We start from the raw sequence: 22,752 nt of genomic DNA, 5'->3' as shown, positions 1-22,752 counted from the left end.
TCAGGAGCAATTTGTACCAAAACATAGAAATTGAGGAACAAAAAACACTGGCCAAAATGGTTTAATAGAGGTATGCAAAAAAAATCAAGAGAAAGAAAATAGCGCATACAAAAGGGATGGTGACGAAACAAAATACATAGAATATATTGAGCTGCAAAGAGATCTTAAGAAAGGGATCAGGAAAGCAAAGAGGGAAATAGAAAGAAACATAGCTCTTGGAGCTAAAACCAATGCAAAGAGCTTTTTTCAATATTACAACAGCAAGCGGTCAATAAAGGAGGAAATGAAACAGATAAAGGGCAAAAATAGAGGTATCTTGGAAAACTAACAAGATGTGGCAAATGTTCTAAATGAGTATTTCACAGAGGTTTTTACAAAAGAAAAAACAGATGACATGCCACAGGTTGACAATCAGTCCAGTCAAACCCTAAGAGAGATCAGGATAAATGAGGAGGAGGTACTAAAGGGACTAGCAGAATTGAACCTGGGCCAGATGGGATATTTCCAACAGTACTTAAAGAAATTAAGGAAATTAGTTATATAGGCCGCAAACTCAATTATTCCAAATGACATTTAGAACAGGGGATGTGCCCACTGACTGGAAGACAGCAAATGTCATACCAATCCACAAGAAAGGGGACAAAACTGAGCCAGGAAATTACAGACCAATCAGTCTCACCTGCATCACTTGTAAAATGTTGGAAAAAATGATTAGACAGAAAATAGAGGAGCATCTTAATGAAAACCATATTCTTGGAGATAGTCAACATGGGTTTAGACGAGGCAGATCATGTCTTACTAATTTATTCGAATTTTTTGAACATGCAACTGCAGCTGTAGATCATGTGAAAGCATATGATATGATATACTTCGATTTAAAAAAAGTTTTTGATAAGGTTCCACACCAAAGACTGATCCTCAAATTGGAAGCTGTAGGCATTCAGGGTAATGTAAGTAGATGGATTATGAACTGGTTGATGTATAGGAAACAGAGGGTGTCGATTAGAGGAGTTGCTTCTAAGTGGAGTGAGGTTGTTAGTGGAGTTCCACAGGGATCAGTACTAGGGCCTTTGCTTTTTCTAATCTATATTAATGATCTGGACTCTGGGATAGTTAGCAAACTTGTCAAATTTGCAGATGATACTAAAATAGGTGGCTCAGAAGATACAATCTTGGCAGCACAGGCTATTCAGAGGGACTTAGATAATATTCAGTTGTGGGCCGACACCTGGCAAATGAAATTCAATGTGGACAAGTGCAAGGTAATACATGCAGGTAACAAAAATGTCCACTATAATTACACTATAGGAGGTACAGATCTAAATGAAGTAACGCATGAGAAAGACCTAGGAGTCTATGTGGACTCCTCACTTTCTCCATCCAAGCAATGTGGGGGAGCAATAAAAAATGCTAGGGTATATTGTCAAAAGTGTAGAATTTAAAACAAGGGAAGTAATGTTAAGACTGTACAATGCGCTAGTTAGACCTCATCTGGAATACTGTGTGCAGTTCTGGGCACCACACTTCAAGAAGGGTATTGCTGCTCTAGAGGCAGTTCAGAGGAGAGCAACCAGACTTATTCCAGGTCTGAAGGGAAAGTCCTACTCAGAGAGACTGAGGGAACTCATGCACCCGGGGACACAAATGGAAATTGGGCTTCAAGGCATTCAAAATGGAAAACAGAGTAGTCACAATCTGGAATAAACTACCCAGCGATGTGGTAGAAGCTGAAAGTTTGGGAACATTTAAAAATAGACTGGATAGGATCCTTGGATCACTTAGATATTAATGGACACCAAACAAGCATGATGGGTCGAATGGCCTCCTTTTACTTATGTTCTAACCAACCTGGGTCAACCAGCATAAAGGGCATGTAGCACACATTTTGTAAAATTAACCAAGGGGGAAAAGTCTCCCTTGCATTAAAGAGTCCAGCAGTAAAATTCCCAGACTTGTTCCACAGGATTACAGACAGGCCCAGGGAAAGCTTTAGATCAGCACAGCTGTAGGAAAACACTCCAAGCTTGCTATAAATACATTACTTTCAAAGAAAACATAACAGCTGAACATGTGAACCTGTTTCCCAATTTAAAGCAGTCAAGGTAAAGCAGGGGATGAAATTTCCAATACCCAATTTCCCAATACCAAACAAAAATATATTTATTTCAAAAGTAAAGTAAATATATACATACAGTGCCTATGTAAAATCTACACCCCCTTTACATTTGTTCACCTTTTGTTACTTATAGCCTGGAAATCACATGCATTCAATTATTTTATTTTTTTATTTTATCTACACATTGTACCCCACAACTTCTAAGTGAAAAACATACTCTAGAAATGTGTAGAAAAATAATTAAAAATGTAATTAGAAAAATTGCTTGGTTGGATAAGTGTTCAACCCCTTGTAACAGCAATCCTAAATTAGGTGTAACCATTTGCAACACCACATTAAGTGGCCTTGACCTGTGTTAACTTGTAGTGAATCACATGATTTCAGAATGAATTCAGCAGTTCCTGTAGGTTTCCTCTGCTGAGCAGTGCATTTCAAAGCAAAGACTCAACCATGAGCACCAAGGAACAGTGCTGTAGTCGAGACCACTATATCGGAGTCCGAGTCGAGATCGAGACCGGGACTGTCCAAGTCTGCGTCAAGACCTCGAGACCCACCAAAAATGTACTAGGCAATAAGTGGATAGTATAATTCAGAATGATTACTACTTCTACTATTAATAATAGTAAGAAACACCACCACTACATAATACTAAATGAAATATCCACATCTTTGATAAACATGATAAACTCTGAAGACGTAAACTTTAGTCATTTAAAGAAAAAACATCTTGTCAGGGTAAAGTATTGATACTCCAATATGCTATGATGATGCCAAATACAAAATGTGCTAGCAGCGGGTGCAACAATAAAAACGTAATATTTTGTATTGTGTATGCGTTTTTAATTTTATTTTATTTTGCCGGTATGGCATAACCCCCCTCTTTTTTAACAGTATGCATATGCATTAACAGCTGAGTTAGTATATCCTTTTTGTATTTTGCTTCAAAGCGTTCCAAACTAAATATACATGGCCAAAACATTTTACCCACAAGCACATATGAACCAGTACTGACTGTGATACTACTGTGGGATGCTAGTGATAATTATTTAATCAAATTAAATATTGTAATAATAATTCATAATAGTATTAATAATTATTAATATAAATTATGTGCAATGTATTTTGACTTTGCATAGTCAATGATAACTATATTGTTATTCAGTGTAACGAATTTTCATGTTTATAAGTACAGAATATAAATATTTAGTAAAAAAAATCTAGACTGTAGAATAAGGGCGAGGAGAGCTGGGAAAGTATGGATCATGAAGCTAACTCTGTGGCTGTTATTATTTATTTTATAGTTCAATGCAGTTTGTTTTTCAAGATACTGAGTTTTCATAGCACAAAATGGTCTATATTGTACAAAGCCACAATCTAACAGAAAGACGAGTAACAGCAGTTCTCTACTCAATTTACATAGTAGGGACCTGGAAGCATTAGATGTACTGTGCGTATGATTTAATTAACTGTATTATCATTTTATTTTGTAATAATAACCTGCATTCTATTAGTTGTATAGCCTATATTGTATTACATTATAACAGATAGACAGCCTTTGTATTGCTGCAGGTTTAGGAAATGAAATTGCATGAAATATTGACTTCTGCGGTCTTGGTCTGGTCTTGGCCGAGACATTGTGTCCTCGGGTGCCGAGTCCGATTCCAAGACCAAATCCAGACTGGGTCGAGTACATTCAATTCCAATCTCGAGTACTACAGCACTGCCAAGGAGGTTTCAAATTGCCAATGGCAATTTTGCAAGAGTTACAGGCTACAAGACTGGTCTAAGTGTGCATGTGACAACAATATATCAAGCACTCCACAAATATGGCCTGTATGTTAGGGTGGCAAGAAATAAGCCATTATTCAAGCCCATCCAACCACTCAGGAGATTCTGTAGCCATGTGGCACAAAGTTCTGTGATCTAATGAAGCTGAAATGGAACTTTCTGGGCTAAATGCAAAGCATTATGTTTAGCACAAATCCAACACAGCACATTACACAAAGAAGACCATCCCTATTGTGAAGCATGGTGGTAGCAGCATCATGTTATGGGGAATTTTCTAATCAGCAGGGACTGGGGTATTTGTCAGGATATAAGGGAAAATGAATGGAGCAATGTACAGTAAAGTCCTTCATGAAAACCAGCAGCCCTCTACAAGAAAGCTGAAACTGTGACAAAGGTTTACATTTCAGCATGACAATGACCCAAAGCATACAGCCAAAGCTACACTGGAGTGTCTAAGGAACAAAAAGGTGACCAAGTCATAGTCCTGACCTAAATCTAACAGAAAATGTGTGGCATGATATGAAGATTGCTGTCCATCATTGCTCTCCAAGGAACTTGAGCTTGAACAGTTTTGTAAGAGAATGGTCTTTTCTTTTTCCCCCTCAATAGTGTGGAATATGGTGTGTAGATAAGTGGAAATAAATCCTAATTTAAATGCATGAAACTCTGAGGCACTGACACAAGAAAATGTGAAATGTGATATATATATATATATATATATATATATATATATATACATACAGTGGGGGAAAAAAGTATTTGATCCCCTGCTGATTTTGTACGTTTGCCCACTGACAAAGAAATGATCAGTCTATAATTTTAATGGTAGGTGTATTTGAACAGTGAGAGACAGAATAACAACAAAACAATCCAGAAAAACGCATTTCAAAAAAGTTATAAATTGATTTGCATGTTAATGAGGGAAATAAGTATTTGATCCCCTATCAATCAGCAAGATTTCTGGCTCCCAGGTGTCTTTTATACAGGTAACGAGCTGAGATTAGGAGCACTCTCTTAAAGGGAATGCTCCTAATCTCAGCTCGTTACCTGTATAAAAGACACCTGTCCACAGAAGCAATCAATCAATCAGATTCCAAACTCTCCACCATGGCCAAGACCAAAGAGCTGTCCAAGGATGTCAGGGACAAGATTGTAGACCTACACAAGGCTGGAATGGGCTACAAGACCATCGCCAAGCAGCTTGGTGAGAAGTTGACAACAGTTGGTGCGATTATTCACAAATGGAAGAAACACAAAATAACTGTCAGTCTCCCTCGGTCTGGGGCTCCATGCAAGATCTCACCTCGTGGAGTTTCAATGATCATGAGAACGTTGAGGAATCAGCCCAGAACTACACGGGAGGATCTTGTTAATGATCTCAAGGCAGCTGGGACCATAGTCACCAAGAAAACAATTGGTAACACACTACGCCATGAAGGACTGAAATCCTGCAGCGCCCGCAAGGTCCCCCTGCTCAAGAAAGCACATGTACAGGCCCGTCTGAAGTTTGCCAGTGAACATCTGAATGATTCAGAGGAGAACTGGGTGAAAGTGTTGTGGTCAGATGAGACCAAAATCGAGCTCTTTGGCATCAACTCAACTCACCGTGTTTGGAGGAGGAGGAATGACCCCAAGAACGCCATCCCCACCGTCAAACATGGAGGTGGAAACATTATGCTTTGGGGGTGTTTTTCTGCTAAGGGGACAGGACAACTGCACCGCATAAAAGGGACGATGGACGGGGCCATGTACCGTCAAATCTTGGGTAAGAACCTCCTTCCCTCAGCCAGGGCATTGAAAATGGGTTGTGGATGGGTATTCCAGCATGACAATGACCCAAAACACACAGCCAAGGCAACAAAGGAGTGGCTCAAGAAGAAGCACATTAAGGTCCTGGAGTGGCCTAGCCAGTCTCCAGCCCTTAATCCCATAGAAAATCTGTGGAGGGAGCTGAAGGTTCGAGTTGCCAAACATCAGCCTCGAACCATTAATGACTTGGAGAGGATCTGCAAAGAGGAGTGGGACAAAATCCCTCCTGAGATGTGTGCAATCCTGGTGGCCAACTACAAGAAACGTCTGACCTCTGTGATTGCCAACAAGGGTTTTGCCACCAAGTACTAAGTCGAAGGGGTCAAATACTTATTTCCCTCATTAACATGCAAATGAATTTATAACTTTTTTGAAATGCGTTTTTCTGGATTTTTTTGTTGTTATTCTGTCTCTCACTGTTAAAATACACCTACCATTAAAATTATAGACTGATCATTTCTTTGTCAGTGGGCAAACGTACAAAATCAGCAGGGGATCAAATACTTTTTTCCCTCACTGTATATATATATGTGGGTAGCGTTAAGTGGGGGGGGGTGTATTGTGATAAGAGCATTCTAGCCTTGAGCTGGAGCTTTGATCTAAAGAAGACTTCTCCCCCAAAGTTACCAGAATTCCTGAGCTCATTGGCCCATGAACTGTTCTACGTCAAAGTGACAGTTTTGGGAGTCGGCTCACCTAGAATGGGCCAAATGGCTTGGAATCCCTGCTGTGAAAATGTGTGGGGAATATGGCGTGGAGGTCATAAAACTCTTTGAAGTGGACAAGAGCCAAAATCCCGAAACAGAGCAACGAACCCAGGCCAACTGGCATTTCCAAAAGATGGCATGGACTTACATCAGGCATAAATCAAGCCTCCTGCAATAGGAGACTGGGGGCTGAAACCGGAGTCTGACCTCGCACACTCAAGAACCAATTGCCTATGATCTAAAAGGGCATAAAAAGTAGCGCACAGCTCTCTCACCTGAACCGGAAACTCGCTACCACAACTCAACTTGTAAGCTCTGTTGCCAGAACCGGAACCGGAAAACAACTAAGTCTTTGCCGGCAACAGAAGAGTTTAACTGGCAGAAGGAGATTGAGCTGTACAAAGAATTCTTTTAAAGAACTTTATTAAGTAAAGAACTTTAGAAACTGCGCCTGCCCACCTGTACCCATCTGATCAGTGGAGTTACTACAGCTGGACAATTGACTAAGTCGACTGTAATACAGAAGTGTTCAGTCATTTAAATAGCTATTGAGTCTTAAGAAACTTGACCCCTGGAAACGAACAGGGCCCTGCTTTCCTCAAAGACTTTGTCTTCAAGTAACTATGGTGGAAAACCCTGCTTGCCAAGAATACAGCCTGTGCACAACCTTGGAGCCTTCAAACTAGTGGAAAATCTGTTTGGAAAAGACTCTTAATTTGCGAAACCCCAACTTCCAGGAGCATCGACTTATTGGACAAAGCTGAACCGGACTGCATTTCTTCCAAACCACACAGACCTTGTCCCACCCCATGGAACCTCATACCGTGTGCTTTTATCTAATCCCAAAGGCAGAGAGGCCTCTCTGCAATGAAGTTCAGATAAGTTTAACAGTTTGGAGTTTATTATTCATGACATTTGAGAAATCAATTAGAAATGTTATCGTGAGTCAAAAACTTTAGAAAGTGTTATATAATTTAGTATTTTCTTAAATATAAATGAGTGCTGCATTAAACTGTTTTGTTTGACAATTTTAGAAATAAAACCTGTCAACGCCGAGAAATATCTTCTCATTCCTGTTTAACTGTTTTAGTCTGAAACTGACACACGTTAATAGACACTAGATTATAGGTGGCCCTGCCTATCCTTAATCATTGAACAGTAATCAATTAGGGAAAATTGTGGTAACAAGAAATGATACAATCTTTCTCGGCACCCAAACATAAATGAGACTGATATGTATAACGAGAAGTTATTCGACATAAATACTAACCTGCATAGTTATTTGATGTCCGACTAATAATACTAATGAGAGACTCACTTTAATCTTAGTAACAGGTATTGTAGTCAATGTGTTTGTAATTTTGTGTAACGATTTGTGTTATCATATGCGATGCCATGTTCTTTGATTTGGTCACGGAAGTGGTTTGTCCTTGATTTGTTGATCTTAAGTGAATTTTAATTAGTTTTACCCTTTTTGTATAACTAGTGTAGTGCTACATTTCATATTTGTTTAAAAAAAAAATGAGAATGTATATCTTTGGAATTGGTGTCTGTGTCCAATTATTGCAGAAATTGAGTTCTACAAGATTCTAGGATTCTTAACCTCTTAACCAAAGCACCAAAACCTGAATTAAGCTCCTTTCTGCAATATAAACTGGCAGTTAAAGAAATCTAGAACAAACCATTCAGACTTTAAATAATTGGTAAATTGTTAAATAATTTCCCTCCTCATATACCTTATTATATTGCATGTGTAAACATGATAGTGGAATAGTGGAAATAACTACATACATAAATAACAATTTTTTTACATACCAGAACAGAGGGGGAAGGAAACAATACAGCAATCTGCAACCCTCCTATCTCCTTTGTTAAAATGAGCACAGGGCATACAGGAAAAATATATATCCCATAATCCCCACCAGACACAAGGAAACCATAAATATCAAAAATAAAAAAGGGTTAAAAAACATTAAGGAAAAATAAAAGTATTTAATCAAACTGATATATCAGAGTAAAAATTTGTACACCTATGTGCCTCCATGTATGCTCCCCTTTCACTCTCTCAGAGACTCCTCTTGGTTCACCACCTCTCTCCCCCCAATACACTCCTACCATCACTTTCCAACAGTCTCTTCTCTTTCTTCCCCTCCACCCTTTTCTGACTTGCTATCACTCTCCTACCGCCTATTGACTCCTTTGAACTTCCACATTTCTCCTCCCTTACATACTCCCTTGATTCTCTATGCCCTCTAACTTCCCATCCTGCCCATCCCTGCCACTCCCCATTCTGGATCACCTTAATTCACTGCTCAGCTAGATTCAGTTTGAATTTTGTGGTGCAGCAGTGTGGAGTAGCAGTTAGGACTCTGGGGCGGGTTGCACTAAAAAGGTCTTACTTTAAGTCTGAGCCTTAGTCTAAGTTATGTGAAATTGGACTTACGCAAGACCTCGCGATAAGACTGTTGCACGACAGGTCTTACATTAGCCCTGGCTTAAATGTTGTTGCTAAGCAAAAAAGTCTGGTCTTATTATGTTTGCTTGTAAAGTAAAAAATATCAATTTTACCGAAGACAAAATACTTAAGATAGTTGAGCAACCAATTAGAAAACATTTATTTTTGGGAAGGTTAGGGGGTTCCCTAAAAAATACTGAAAGAAATAAAGATCAATGCCATCAACTCTGCCGTTTTTCACACTGTAAGTTAAATTAAAACAAAATTATGTCTGAGGCAAAACTAGAGTTTTCCAAAAAGAAACCTAAAACCAGGTGAAGCAGGTGAACCTATTGTTACAAATATCAATATTTAAAATGTAGCAACTATATTTTCAAATATTTCATTTAAAATGCATTAAATTTGTATAATGCAGCTATCTGTATATAAACAGAAAACACTATCCTAGTAAAAAAATTGAAATTCTGTATTTGGGAATTATTCGTTGTACTGTTTACTTGGAGTTTAAATACAGCACAATCAATATAGAAAGTGTATACTTCGTTTTTATAGAAATGAGCAAGAAAACCACACCATGGCTGCAGCAGGATTTCTTCGAGAGCAAGTGTGCTAAGCGAGTTGTTTTTACCACAGTATAAAAGCACTTTAAAAGAAAACACAGGTATACATACTACATGCTGACATCTACATTTAAGGAAGCACACTGAGGGTTGGCGAACACTTCCTGCTATTTTGCTCATTACATTTCTTAACCCTCTAGTTACCGTAACAGTTTCTGAAAACCTAACCACAGTGACAAACCTCACATTATCTGATATAATATTTGAAACACACTTTTTATATTAAAAACACGAATAAATCACAATAATACGTGTATTACACACGAGTGCTGTTTAATGCAAATACACATTTTAACATAGGGCTATTGAAAATTTACAATTATTGCTTATACAGCTACATAACTACTACATAACAAAAAGTAATTAACTGATTTAATTGCAGATTCTGAAGATGTCAGCCCCATTCAGACTAAAAATATAAAAAATAGGATTCAAAGAGAGGACCTTCACGTTAAAGAGTTGGAACTCAAGAAGGGAAATCTATTGTTGGAAAGGGAAAACCTTGATCTAGAAATCAAAATGATAAAGTTAAAAATGGCAAGATTCGAAAATTAGAGTTCAAAGGGGAAGAGTATTGTTGTAATTATTAAGATTTGTTGATTTGGTTGTAATTAGTTGTAATTATTAAGGTTGTGAATACATTTGTCATTCTTTATAATAGATACTAGATAATAGATATGTTTGTAAGTTTTTATTAATGAAATTAAACATTTCATTATATAAGTAGTCCAATTTCCATTACTGTTATTTCTGAATTATTTCAAGGATAGTTATTAGTAAGCACAGTCCTTGTTGAACTCCCAGCACTCTCCATTTCATCATTACATGCTAAATCTTGTGGTACAGAGTCGTCAGGAAGAAAGGTATCTGTAGGGTCTCGAAGATTTTGAAGTCTGAAATGAAGAAAAATATGTACATTTTATAAAATTGTAACAGTTTAGTAATATCCTAAAAGAAAACATTACTCTATATACATACACAAATCACCATCTGATTATTCAAAAATCACTTTGCATTAAAAACAACTATAATAACTATCATATAATTAAGTAGGCAGAAGCTTGTCAACATTAATGGTGCAGTTAATTATCTGTTAATCCTTCCCCAACCCATTGTGTTCTCAAATATATATATATTATGTCCAATTTCACTACAATTATACAGAACAAAAAATACATACCTTGCAAAATTGTGTAGTCCTGCGGTTGCAAAATAATTGCTATCCGGAGCCATTCTGATTTCTCCATGCAAGTTGTGAAAACACCTCTTCCAAACTCCAATGCATCTCTCCACAGTTTTGTGGGTTTTGCTATGAGCCTGGTTGTAGTTAACCTGTACAGGACTGTGCGGGTTCAGGTATGGTGTCATTAGACATGGTTTTAGGGGATAGCCACTGAAGAAATCCCTTCACAGCAACAGTTTCAGAAACTAACTGAATGGAACTGTTCAGCAAAATTCTTCAGTCGTGTGAACTGCCTGAGATGTTGTTTATGAGCAGGTTATGTTCTGAATTTAGTTGCACATTCATTGAAAGGTATCCCTTTCTACTGACAAACATTTTCATTATGATTTGGAGCCTGAATTCTATTTGTGTCCCATCAACTGCACCGACGATGCAGCGATTTCGAGGACGTTTCCTTAAAATTTTCTAATTTTGCTTGGATCTGTTGGAAATGCAACAAACTGCTTGATCTTTCTTTTCAATGCCAGTAAGACTCAGTGGACAATCACAAAGTGGATTCCCACAATGTCTCTCATTATATTTTAAAAAACTGCCTGAATTACTGCAGGAATGCTGTGGCTTCTGTTGTTCCATTCTGAAACATAGCCTTTCAAAAACAGCAATGTTATTGTAATTTTCTAAAGGGTTTTGTCTGTCCTTAAATATCCTCTCTCAATGAAATGCCCTTTCATTGAAAAATTCAAAATTATCTGGCATATGTGCTGCCATGTTGGTTTAATGTCAGTTTATTACCAAATTACTTAAATGTAAGACCAAACTGATTTAAAAAAGTGTGCAACAGGCCTATTTATTTTGGGCTTGAATTTAAGTCTTCTTTTTTTTTTTCTTAAAAGCATTTAAGACCTTTTGTGCAATTGGCACCTGGTCTCCTTGGCCTCCTGGGTTTTCTCCCTCATGATGGCTTTGGGGTTCAATATCCCATAGTCTCCTTTGGGTGTTATTCTCAACTTGAAACATATTGAAGATCTCTGTGCTAATTAATTATCTTGGTCAATCTGCTCCTTTCAAAATATTTTGCAAAACACGGCCTTTAAGTGAAAAATAAACAATTATTGGGGATACTGGGGATAATAATGAGGGGAAAACAATCAGAAAAAACTTCAGATGTCCTTGTTTTTCCCCTCAATCGATGTTTATTTATGAATATCAGTTCACAAGATAGCAGTGTAGTATGTTAAAAGAGTCTTACCTGATATTTGATGGGGGAGGAAAAGCAGAAATGAACAGAAAGCAAGATTAAATATATTCCAAGTTATTTTCCTTGAGATATCTTTACTGTCATTACACCAGTGTAAGAGCCAGTCAGTATACATTATTAAGAGTCCCGAGACCTACAGATAACAGAAAAAGGAAGAAAAAATAATTACACATCAAATAAACAAATAATCCTTAAAACACTTTTGAAGGAATTAAGCCATTCATAGAAGAATGTTAAAGTCAGGGCACAATTTCCATGGAAAAAATGTAAGGATTTTTTTTATTTGCCTGAACAATTATTAAAAATAAATAGAAGATTTTTTTAAACAAATTTTAGATTCAAACAGACCGCCAAGTTTACAGTAATATAACATTTATGCTAAAATGTTATCCAGCATTATGGAAGAAATTAGTCCACCAAGTACAACACATCAACACACACAAAAACATTGAAATACAGTGTAATGAATACCCTTCTTGATTTTCATAATATATTAAACTGTATTCTTAACTGTTAAATTGCTAATTTATTGTACAATTTAATTTTAAACACATTGCAATACATTCCAGGAAATCGGCCCCTTTGGATCCATAATACACAAAAATAAAGGTTGTACAAGCAACAGTAGGAGCAGTCATGGAAGGGAAAAAGAGAAAAATACATAGGTCTACCATATATGAAGTATTTACAAGTTGCCACAGACAGAGACAAGAGAGTACAGGTGAGAGGCAGCCATCATGTTGTTTGACTAGTTTCAGACCAATCTTAGCATTGCTCAGTTTGTTTTAGGTTTGCCTTAATTGAAGTTAGCATTGTCTGTAGTTTGGCTAAATTGAAGCCAATTCAGTTCAGCTACTGAGTTGGTGAAAGTAAATAGGTTGTAGAAAGGAGATTTAGTCAAGGACTAGCAGGAATTCTGTTGCTAGAGGAGCCAGGTGGGGCCAGCTAGGTGTGAATTGGGGCAGGTAGACAAAAGCTACTTAACTCAGCTGTTGAGAAAGACCTGCGCTGACAAAGTTAAGCAGTTGACTAGGGAACAGGAACCAAGAGACTTAGGGAAAAAAAAAAAAAAAACATTTAGAAGCATGTGGTCACTAATAGTGTCAGGTTTGCAGAATTATTGCCTTCCTGGATGAACTCATCCAAGAAGATTTCATTTGTGAACGTTGTCGGCAGGTTGAAATCCTACAGATCAAGGTCTGTGATCTTGAGGCTCAGCTTGTTGATCTGCACTGTATTAGTGATATGGAAGAGTTGGTCAATCAGCCCATGAGAGAGATGGTGTGCATGCCAAAACCTAGGAGAGTTGAGACCATAGAGCAGGAAAGTGGACAGAACTGCTGGGTTACAGTAGGTCGTATCCGCAGAACAGGGCGTGCATAACCCCTAGAGACACCACAAGAGCTAGAATTACCCAACAGGTTACAACTGCTGGACACCAAGTTGGACAGAGGCAGCTCAGAGGGTGATGGGAGGGCAGTTGAGCACCAGAGCACCATGGTACCCACTACCCCCAAGAACAGGGAGGTAGTTATAGTAGAAGATTCCATTCTTAGAGGCGTAGATCACACAGTGTGATCTAGTGATAAGGAGAACCGCATGGTATATTGACTGCCTTGTGCTCAGGTTGCAGATCTCCCTAAACTAGTAGACAGGCTAATGGCCAAAGCCGGGGGAAATCCACTGGTCATGGTGCACATTGGATCCAATGACATAGGAAAAGGTAGGGCAGAGGTTCTGCAAGACAAATTTAAAGAGTTAGGAACAAAACTAAAGAGCAGATTAGTTTTCTCTGAAATACTTCCGGTACCACGTGCAACCAGGGAGACAGGCAGAGATTAGAAAGTTTAACACGTGGTTGAAATCTTGGTGTAGGGAAGAGGGTTTTAGGTTTATGGAGCATTGGTCTTTGTTTTGGGATAGATGGGACCTGTACGAACCAGACAGTCTACATCTAAACAGAAAGGGGGCTAAGGCATTGGGAGAGCATATGTGCCGAGTAATTGAGAAACTTTTAAACTAGGGATCAGGGGGGCAGGGAGCTCTGACAATGGGAGATGTTCCACAAAGGAAAGAAAACAAAGGGAAACTGCTAGTAGAAAAAGTCCTGAGATGTTTGTACCTCAATGCCAGGAATAAAAGGAACAAGATGTTAGACCTAGAAGCCACAGTGCTGGCATGTGACTATGTTGTTGTAGAAGTGACAAAAACATGGTTTACAGAAAATGATGGATGAATACAAGTTGAAAGGATACACACAGTTTAGGAAAGACCGAAGAGGGGGTGGAGTTGCATTATATTCGAAAAACGACATTGAGGCAGAAGAACTCAAATTAGATCCCAGTAACAGAACAGAATATTTGGGGGTCAAACTTTTGAATAAAAGATCCAGAGGATTAGTGGTAGGAGTGTGTTACAGACCACCCAACTCAGATATTCAGCAGGATGTTGCACTGTACAGTGTAATCAGGACTGCACTGTAGCAAGGATGTGGCTGTTATAAAGGGGGATTTCAATTTCACAAACATAGACTGGGAAAGCCCAGTCATGTTAAATGACTGCTTTCTAATTCAATTTGTCAGGGAATCAACCAGGGAGAGTGCATACATTGACTTGATATTTTCAAATGACCAAGATATAGTCAGAGGGACACTAATTGGAGAACCAATGGCAAACTGTGATCACAATATGGTTAGCTTTGAGGCATTCTTTCAAAAAAACATGTATCAAGTCTAAAACAATGGTCTACAATTTTAGAAAAGCAATCCTTGAATGTATGAAGTGACACAGAAGAGGTAGAGTGCAGCACACTGGATACAGATTCAGTTGAAAATGGATGGTTATATTTTAAGAATATACTACTTGAGGCTCAGAAGAAATTTGTACCAAAACTTAGCAAATTGAGGACCAACAAACACTGGCCAAAATGGTTTAATTGAAGTATGCAAAAAAATATCAAGAGAAAGAAAATGTTGTATAGTGCATACAAAAGGGATGGAGACGAAACAAAATACATAGAATATGTTGAGCTGCAAAGAGACCTTAAGAAAGGGATCAGGAAAGCAAAGAGGGAAATAGAAAGAAACATAGCTCTTGGAGCTAAAGCTAACGCAAAGAGCTTTTTTAAATATTACAACAGCAAGAGGTTAATAAAGGAGGAAGTGAAACAGCTAAAGGGCAAAACTGAAGTATCTTGGAAAATGAACAAGATGTGGCAAATGTTCTAAATGAGTATTTCACAGAGGTTTTTACAAAAGAAAAGACAGATAACATGCCACAGGTTAACAATCAGTCCAGTCAAACCCTAAGAGAGATCAGGATAAATGAGGAGGAGGTACTAAAGGGACTAGCAGAATTAAAAATGAACAAATCACCTGGGCCAGATAGTGAATTTCCAACAGTACTTAAAGAAATGAGGGAAATTATTTATATAGGCCGCTAAGTCAAATATTCCAAATGACACTTAAGAACAGGGGATGTGCCAACCGACTGGAAAACAGCAAATGTCATACCAATCCACAAGAAAGGGGACAAAACTGAGCCAGGAAATTACAGACCAATCAGTCTCACCTGCATCACTTGTAAAATGTTGGAAAAAATGATTAGACAGAAAATAGAGGAGCATCTTAATGAAAACCATATTCTTGGAGATAGTCAACATGGGTTTAGACGAGGCAGATCATGTCTTACTAATTTATTCGAATTTTTGGAACATGCAACTGCAGCTGTAGATCACTTGAAAGCATATGATATGATATACTTAGATTTTCAAAAAGCTTTTGATAAGGTTCTGCACCAAAGACTGATCCTCAAATTGGAAGCTGTACACAGTAAATTCACCAGTGTTGAATTAACTCCAACAGTGTAAAAATTAACTCTAAAAAGTGTTTATATAATCCACACTCACCAGAGTAAAATTAACACTTTCAACAGAGTTGGCATTTTTACACTGTCTCAGAGTTAAAAGTTCTGCTCTCTGGGAGTCAAATAAGCAACTCTTAAAAGTGTTTATTTTATTTAACACTGCACTACTCTCACCAGTGTTAACTCTATTAGTCCATTAATAATTAACATTTATACAATTAAGAAAAAAATAAAACCATAAAAACAACAATTATTCAGGAAACTACCACAATGCATTGTGGATATGGTAAATTCTTTGGTTTTACACCAGTACAGTGTAAAATCCAACACTCTTTAATTTGACACCCAGTATTAACACTGACTCTCAAGATGGTTTAACTCTCAAAGTGTCAACTGAATCTTTTTAGTGTTGAGACAACACTGATTTTAAGACTATATTATATACACTGGGATTTCAACACTACAGATTTTGCTGTGTAGGCATTCAGGGTAGTGTAAGTAGACGGATTATGAACTGGTTGATGTATAGGAAACAGAGGGTGTCGATTAGAGGAGTCACTTCTAACTGGAGTGAGGTTGTTAGTGGAGTTCCACAGGGATCAGTACTAGGGCCTTTGCTTTTTCTAAACTATATTAATGATCTGGACTCTGGGATAGTTAGCAAACTTGTCAAATTTGAAGATGATACTAAAATAAGTGGCTCAGCAGATACAATCTCTGCAACACAGGCAATTCAAAAGGGACTTAGATAATATTCAGTTGTGGGCCAACACCTGGCAGATTAAATTCAATGTGGACAAGTGCAAGGTAATACATGCAGGTAGCAAAAATGTCCATTATAATTACAATATGGGAGGAATAGAACTAGATGTTGTAACGCATGAACCGTTTCACCCTGGAACAGAGGAGACTATGTGGGGACTTGATCCAAGTCTTCAAAATCATGAATGGCATCGACAACATCAAACCAAAGGAGCTTTTCCAGATCAGCAGGGACACACAAACCCAGGGACACAAATGAAAATTGGGCTTCAAGGCATTCAAAACAGAAAACAAGAGACAATTCTTCACTATAGAGTTGTCACAATCTGGAACAAACTCCCCAGCAATGTGGTTGAAGCTGAAAGTTTATTAAAATACACTGGATAGGATCCTTGGATCACTCAGTTATTAATAGACACCAAATGGCCTCCTCTCGTTTGTAAACTTTCTTATGTTCGTATACACAATACAAATGTCAAAGTCAATCCATTTAAAACCTCCTCCCCCTTTCAAAGCCACTTGGCATTAAAGGAGCACGTTCAATACAATATTCACAATATAAAATCACCAGAAAAGCTTCAGCAGTATCTAGTTTTATATAATAGATTTTCCTTGGTTTTAATGCTTATACTACTACAGCATATACTAAACAGATATTCTTCGTTGTTTTTTGTTTTGTTTTGTTTTTTGTAATACTATTAAACATTTATGTAAAATCTTGTGAAATACTATTTTTACGTAAATACATGATTTTTTTGTAGGTGCTGAATGTGTGCCATCACAATCTCACTTCATTGACTTCCTTGTGTTATTACTTTATTACTTAATAATGTCCTTGTGTTATCTCAAACCTTCCAATTGCTTGCCAGTAGACGTCCCCTCACTAAAACAAAGCAGGGGCTAGCTACACTGTCTATATTGCTACATAATACGATCAAATACGATAGGTGTTCCGACTACTTATCATCTGCAAAACCGAAAAATTATCACCGGTTTCTATATTGGAATATTGTGAAACACAATTTATAGGAGAAAACGCGGATACAGGGACAATAATGGCAGATGCCCAAACAGCAAATAGAGGAAAAATTATAGCACAAATTGCTTCTAGGAGAAGAAACGGGGGGGAAAGAATGTGCAGTTCTCAATTGAACTACCGTAGGCTATAACGGCTGTCAAAGAAGATGACATAGACAGACATTGCAAAAAAAATGAGTTGTATATTGAGTGGTATCATTTGCGACAAACACGTCGCTCGGTGGCGTTAGGATTCTAATTCGTGTCATGTGCTGCTCCAGCAACATTAGCAAAACCATTGATTTAGTAAAAGCATTACTTGATGGATTGTTGCTCTCGTACAGTTGTCAATTTAATGTACCCTGTACCTGTATTTCCCAGGGCAGTGGTTACATTTCCTGTATTGTATTGCCAGTGTCAAAATATAGCCTACATTTTGAAGTGAACTGTGTAAGGTAATATGTGTACCTCTGTGGATATGGCATAATGTTTCACGAACCCACTGCGTTACTTTAAAAGGGCTGCTGGATATCCTCGCATCTTCAAGTGGTATTTCAATTCTCCTGTTACAAAGCAAATCAGAACATGCTGCCTACACTCGTCTACCGAATATCTTTAAGACGATTCTCTGTCTACAATGCACATCAGGATAGCAATGTTTCTCAAAATGCAGCGCAGGAATTGACCGACACATCCGTCGTATTTATACACCAGGGATCATTTAAAAAAAGGAGTGATTTTGTTTAAAAAATATTATCTGACCACAGACCCACGAGAGCTACACATTCAATAAACCTGCTCCCTTTGTTCGGCCAAACAGGAGTTACACTGTCTCGTTCTCCACCGCTTCCAGTAAAATATATTTCCATAACCTGTAGTTCGAATTTGTATGGGTACATCCACGTCGACATAAACAAAGCTTGAAAGTTCAAGCAGTAACTAAACACACATAATGACCGTTTGCTTTATTAAAAGTATATATTAAAATTTAGTAAAAGGCTAAAATTAATTAATTAACAATTTCCAGTAGATAAAGGACCCGGAGCACCTTCAGGCTCTAGTCTGCCTCGACCCACTTTTTGCAGGCGGCTCCAGTAGCGTACACTGCTTTATCCCAACAATCGTATCCAGTAGCCAATAATGGATATGTTAAACTGGCTTATTATTATGATTCTCGGTGAATGGATCTATACTCCATAGGTAAACACACACAAGGCAGATGGAGGCCAGGAACCTTCAGAGAAAAACACAGTTTCAGCAAACACTTATTGAAGTCTGGCATTTCCCCACCCCTGTTCCCCCTCTCCAAAACAAAGACCAGACTCACCAAGGTTTATAATCAGAAAACAAAATTAGTTCACTTCAGCCTGATCTTCGTACAATGCCAATCATGATACAATAGGCATATCTGATCTCGTTAGTGCACAGCAGCTATTACGATGAATTCTGTGTCACTCGAATTCACGCATCCCCGACGTGTATGCACATGCGCGTGCCGCGTCAGCGTATTATTCCTCTCCAGGCGCAGATGTACTTTTAAGAGCATTACAATCCACACAACGGGAGCTTGTTTATTGGCGTTTGCTTGAGATCGCAGGGATTCTACATCCAGACAGTACAATTACATAAAATAACCTCTGCAGTGAATTCAGAATAGGAGTCGATGTAACGGGGTGGTTTTGTAGCTGTATGGCTTCATAAATTTATAGGTAGTTCTTCTGCTGCATTCTGTGTGCATTTCGATGGTCAGTTTCTGGCAGGTTTTCTTGAAATGTATTACTTTGTCCGGTTGTGAACAGGAAGAGAGTGGTTGGTCAGTGTCGTGCGGTTTTAAAGCCGTGACTATAAATACAAAATTGAGAAATGATTCTGTATTGTAATGCCGCTAGCAGAGTGTTTTAACAAATTGGGCTCGCTACCACCTTTGTAAGGTCAGGTATTGCACAATACAACAAAGGAGACCAATACAGGTATTAAACGAAGGACGCCAGAGAGCGGTTTATAACAAATAGGATAATATATTTTAAATATCAAATGGAAAGGATGCTTCAGGGTTATGGGGAAAAGTCAGAGGCAGTCTCTGACCCTCACTAATAAAGTTTCAAACTACACAGCAAACCATAAAAGGAAAAACACCCCACAGCTGTAAAAAGAACTCCACAACAATTCCAATAAGTCACTCAAAATCAACATAATACACAATAAAGAAAACACCCAGTACGTATACCATAAAATATGAGCCCCCCCCCCTGAGCTGTAAACAAAGCACCCGTTTATTTCTTAAAAACCACTCATCAAAAACAGGTAAATAATAATCCCTTTATTTATATTCTAAAATAGAGTATAAATATAAAGCGAGGATGATTTAGATAAACAAGTGCAATATAATCAAAGTAGCATATTACATCTTCAAGCAGAATTGAATACAATGTAGGTGGTGTGCGCGTGTGTAGCAGACTTGAACTCGTAGTGTTGGTATCACCGCTTATAGTGAGGAATCAGCCACACGGGCCACAGGAGCGTGACACACTGCTGTTTATTCTGCCTAAAAAGTAGCATGGGCAGCGTCAGCACACGTTCGCATAATTTACAAGCCGTCTCCCACTCCCCGTATCTGCAAATTGAGGACTCTAACGTGGGTATCGCGAATTAAAGCCCCAGCTACAACAAAGTGATTTCTGACAAGATGCAATTAAAGTTTTGAAGTTCACCAAAACAGAGAAAATAAAATATACATGTATAATACAATAACCCAGCTACACGTGTATGGATACATTCACCGAGTTATTGCAAAGAGTGAAGAGCAGGCTAGGCAGGAGGAGGGACTCTACCTCCCTTTAATCCGACCTTCATTGTCTGGCTCTAGCCAAGGTACAGCAATACGGAGTAGTAGTGACGTGCAGTTCGCGAACGATTCATTTTGGAGACCGAGGGGAATCGGAACAGTGACGCATTGAATCTGCTCTTTTGATTCGCTTGTGAGCAGCAGCGGCCCAGGAGCCGGAGACCCGCCTATCGACTCTCGTTCAATGACTCTCTGAGTCGCGGTCTGGCGGATTCGTTCGTCCTGACAATTCGTTGAGTGCTTTGAAACTGAAGACCGTATGTGCCATGTTGGTGCCAAATTCCGTCTTGCTTATTGCATCAGTAACTGGCGTCAGTTACATCATCCAGACCGAGCATAGACTGTCAAAAAATGAGATTAGACCTTTATGCAATATTATACGGTACATAATGTGTGTGTAATTTTATACACACACACACACAGTCCGTATTCATTGGGTACGTCTGCCAAACAAAACAAAAATATACAATACATCGCTATGAGGTCTGTTTTTGGGATGTTTTATACACAAAACATTTTGCACAAATTATGAATACTAAGTCATCTTGAGGTAAATCAACAATAATTATTAATATTGGAGATTCACCTATGCGCAAGACATTTATGTAACGATATTATTATTTCGTAGCAGACGCCCTTGTCCAAACAATTTATTACATTTAATTAGATTAATCGTGTTGGCTAAATAATGTTAATGTTTCAAGCTGTTATTATCTCCGGGATTTTAAATATATATTTGTCAGAACTGTATTTAATTTAACCCAGTCAAATATAGACTTGTCCTAGCTTCTGTTGTGTGAACGACTCGTTCTTTCCGGTTCAAGTCTACCTAACCAATCCTGATTCGGGCTGCATTGGTTCGAGTCATTGAATCAGTGAACGAAATTAATCGATTCACCAAACTTAATCAAATGACTCGAGTCACTAAAAATAATCGAACTGCCATCACTACGGAGGTCAGTCCGAGCACGGCCGTCGGGGATGATTATCAAGCTCAGACGCTCCCGTGTCCGCACGGCAATTACCAACTCTTAAACTCTGCAATATTTGGTTTCTGGCTCCAGCCAAGGGACAGTAATGCGCAATAAGGTCAGTCGTAGTACTGTAACTGTAAGGTTGTGTTCTAACTGGATTTGACAGAGTTGCGTGTAGCTGCCACCATCTTTGGTTTACCGGGACGATCCGGTCCAATAACCCTGGAAGCTAAAAGTAGTTGTGTGAAGGGAGAGTGAAATGCCAAGATCAAATATATAACAGTCTTTTTAATAAACAATTAAATAAGCTGGGTACACAATGTGCAATTTAGGCAAATAGAATAACAATCACAATATCCCTAAACAATCCATAAAAAGTCAATATCCATTAAATAGTTCAGTTAATTTCTCCCTCAAATCAGTCCTCATACATACAAACAATTGTTATAATAAAACAATAATTAACCTTCATAAAAAATACTAAAATAAACCAAACAAACACCAATGTAAGTGAAAAGGAACCACAATATAGAAGTCAGATAAACCATACAATAAACACACCAATATAAGTAACCACAATTCTAACAGCAATTTCAACTATAAAAACCAATACAAACTCTTCAATATAAAGCCAAAATTCACAACAAACCAAAGATGGGTTAATTGCGGTTTTAGATCAATTGATTGGAATATAGCTAATAGGATCCAGCACAATCCAGTCACTTGACCCCATTACACAGATTGATTAATAGCAGTAGGTTTAAGTCTCATCCACAAGTTCATAAATTAGTTAAAGAAACTGATCTTATTATGGGTAAGGACGAGTGCCGGCACCCGGCTGCCGGCACTGCTCATATCCCCATCTGCTCCCGATATGACATCCCGTGATTGGTCGCAATGCTCAGTCCAATTAGGGTTAATAAGAGCCAATTAAATCAGTGACAGAGCCTACTGGCTCATCACAATACCCGCAGTCAGGATGTCAGCCAAGCTCATGTGCTCCAATATTTGCTTTCAGCCTCCCTGCCCGATCCCTTCTTCTTCTCTACATTATTATGAAATTCCAGTCCGAACTCGCTCTCAACCCACACAGCACAATCTATAGTATTACAATTACAGTGTTAAAATATAGTGTTTAAAACAGTGTTGTTTCAACACTCATTGGTTAAATTAACACTTTGAGAGTTAAACCATCTTGAGAGTCACTGTTAATACTGGGTGTCAAAATAAAGAGTTGATTTTACACCATAGTGGTGTAAACCAAATAACTTACCATTCCCATGATGCATTGTGATAGTTTCCTGAATAATTGTTGTTTTATTGTTTTATTTTTTCTTAACAATTGTATAAATGT

At 38.1% G+C, this 22,752-nt stretch overlaps 1 protein-coding gene across 3 annotated transcripts in view; it reads right to left on the bottom strand.

Annotated features, from left to right (window-relative positions):
• LOC136751431 (nectin-1) overlaps window positions 1-19,237 on the bottom strand; it is a 45,475-nt gene extending 26,238 nt beyond the window's left edge. Inside the window, exons 1-2 of one of the 3 annotated variants that reach the window (XM_066707048.1) lie at window positions 18,907-19,237; window positions 11,928-12,069 (exon numbers count right to left, since the gene is read on the bottom strand). In XM_066707048.1, the coding sequence (XP_066563145.1) occupies window positions 11,928-12,051 (124 nt within the window). In that variant the 5' untranslated portion in view covers window positions 12,052-12,069; window positions 18,907-19,237. The remainder of the gene's footprint in view (window positions 1-11,927; window positions 12,070-18,906) is intronic. The other 2 variants (XM_066707049.1, XM_066707050.1) reach the window with 2 other exon arrangements.
• Between the last annotated feature and the right edge of the window lie 3,515 nt (window positions 19,238-22,752).

This window comes from Amia ocellicauda, chromosome 6 (genome assembly GCF_036373705.1).
Source record: "Amia ocellicauda isolate fAmiCal2 chromosome 6, fAmiCal2.hap1, whole genome shotgun sequence".
Lineage (NCBI taxonomy): Eukaryota > Metazoa > Chordata > Actinopteri > Amiiformes > Amiidae > Amia > Amia ocellicauda.
Note: the sequence above shows the minus strand (reverse complement) of the source record. Positions and strands in the feature narration are given on the sequence as shown.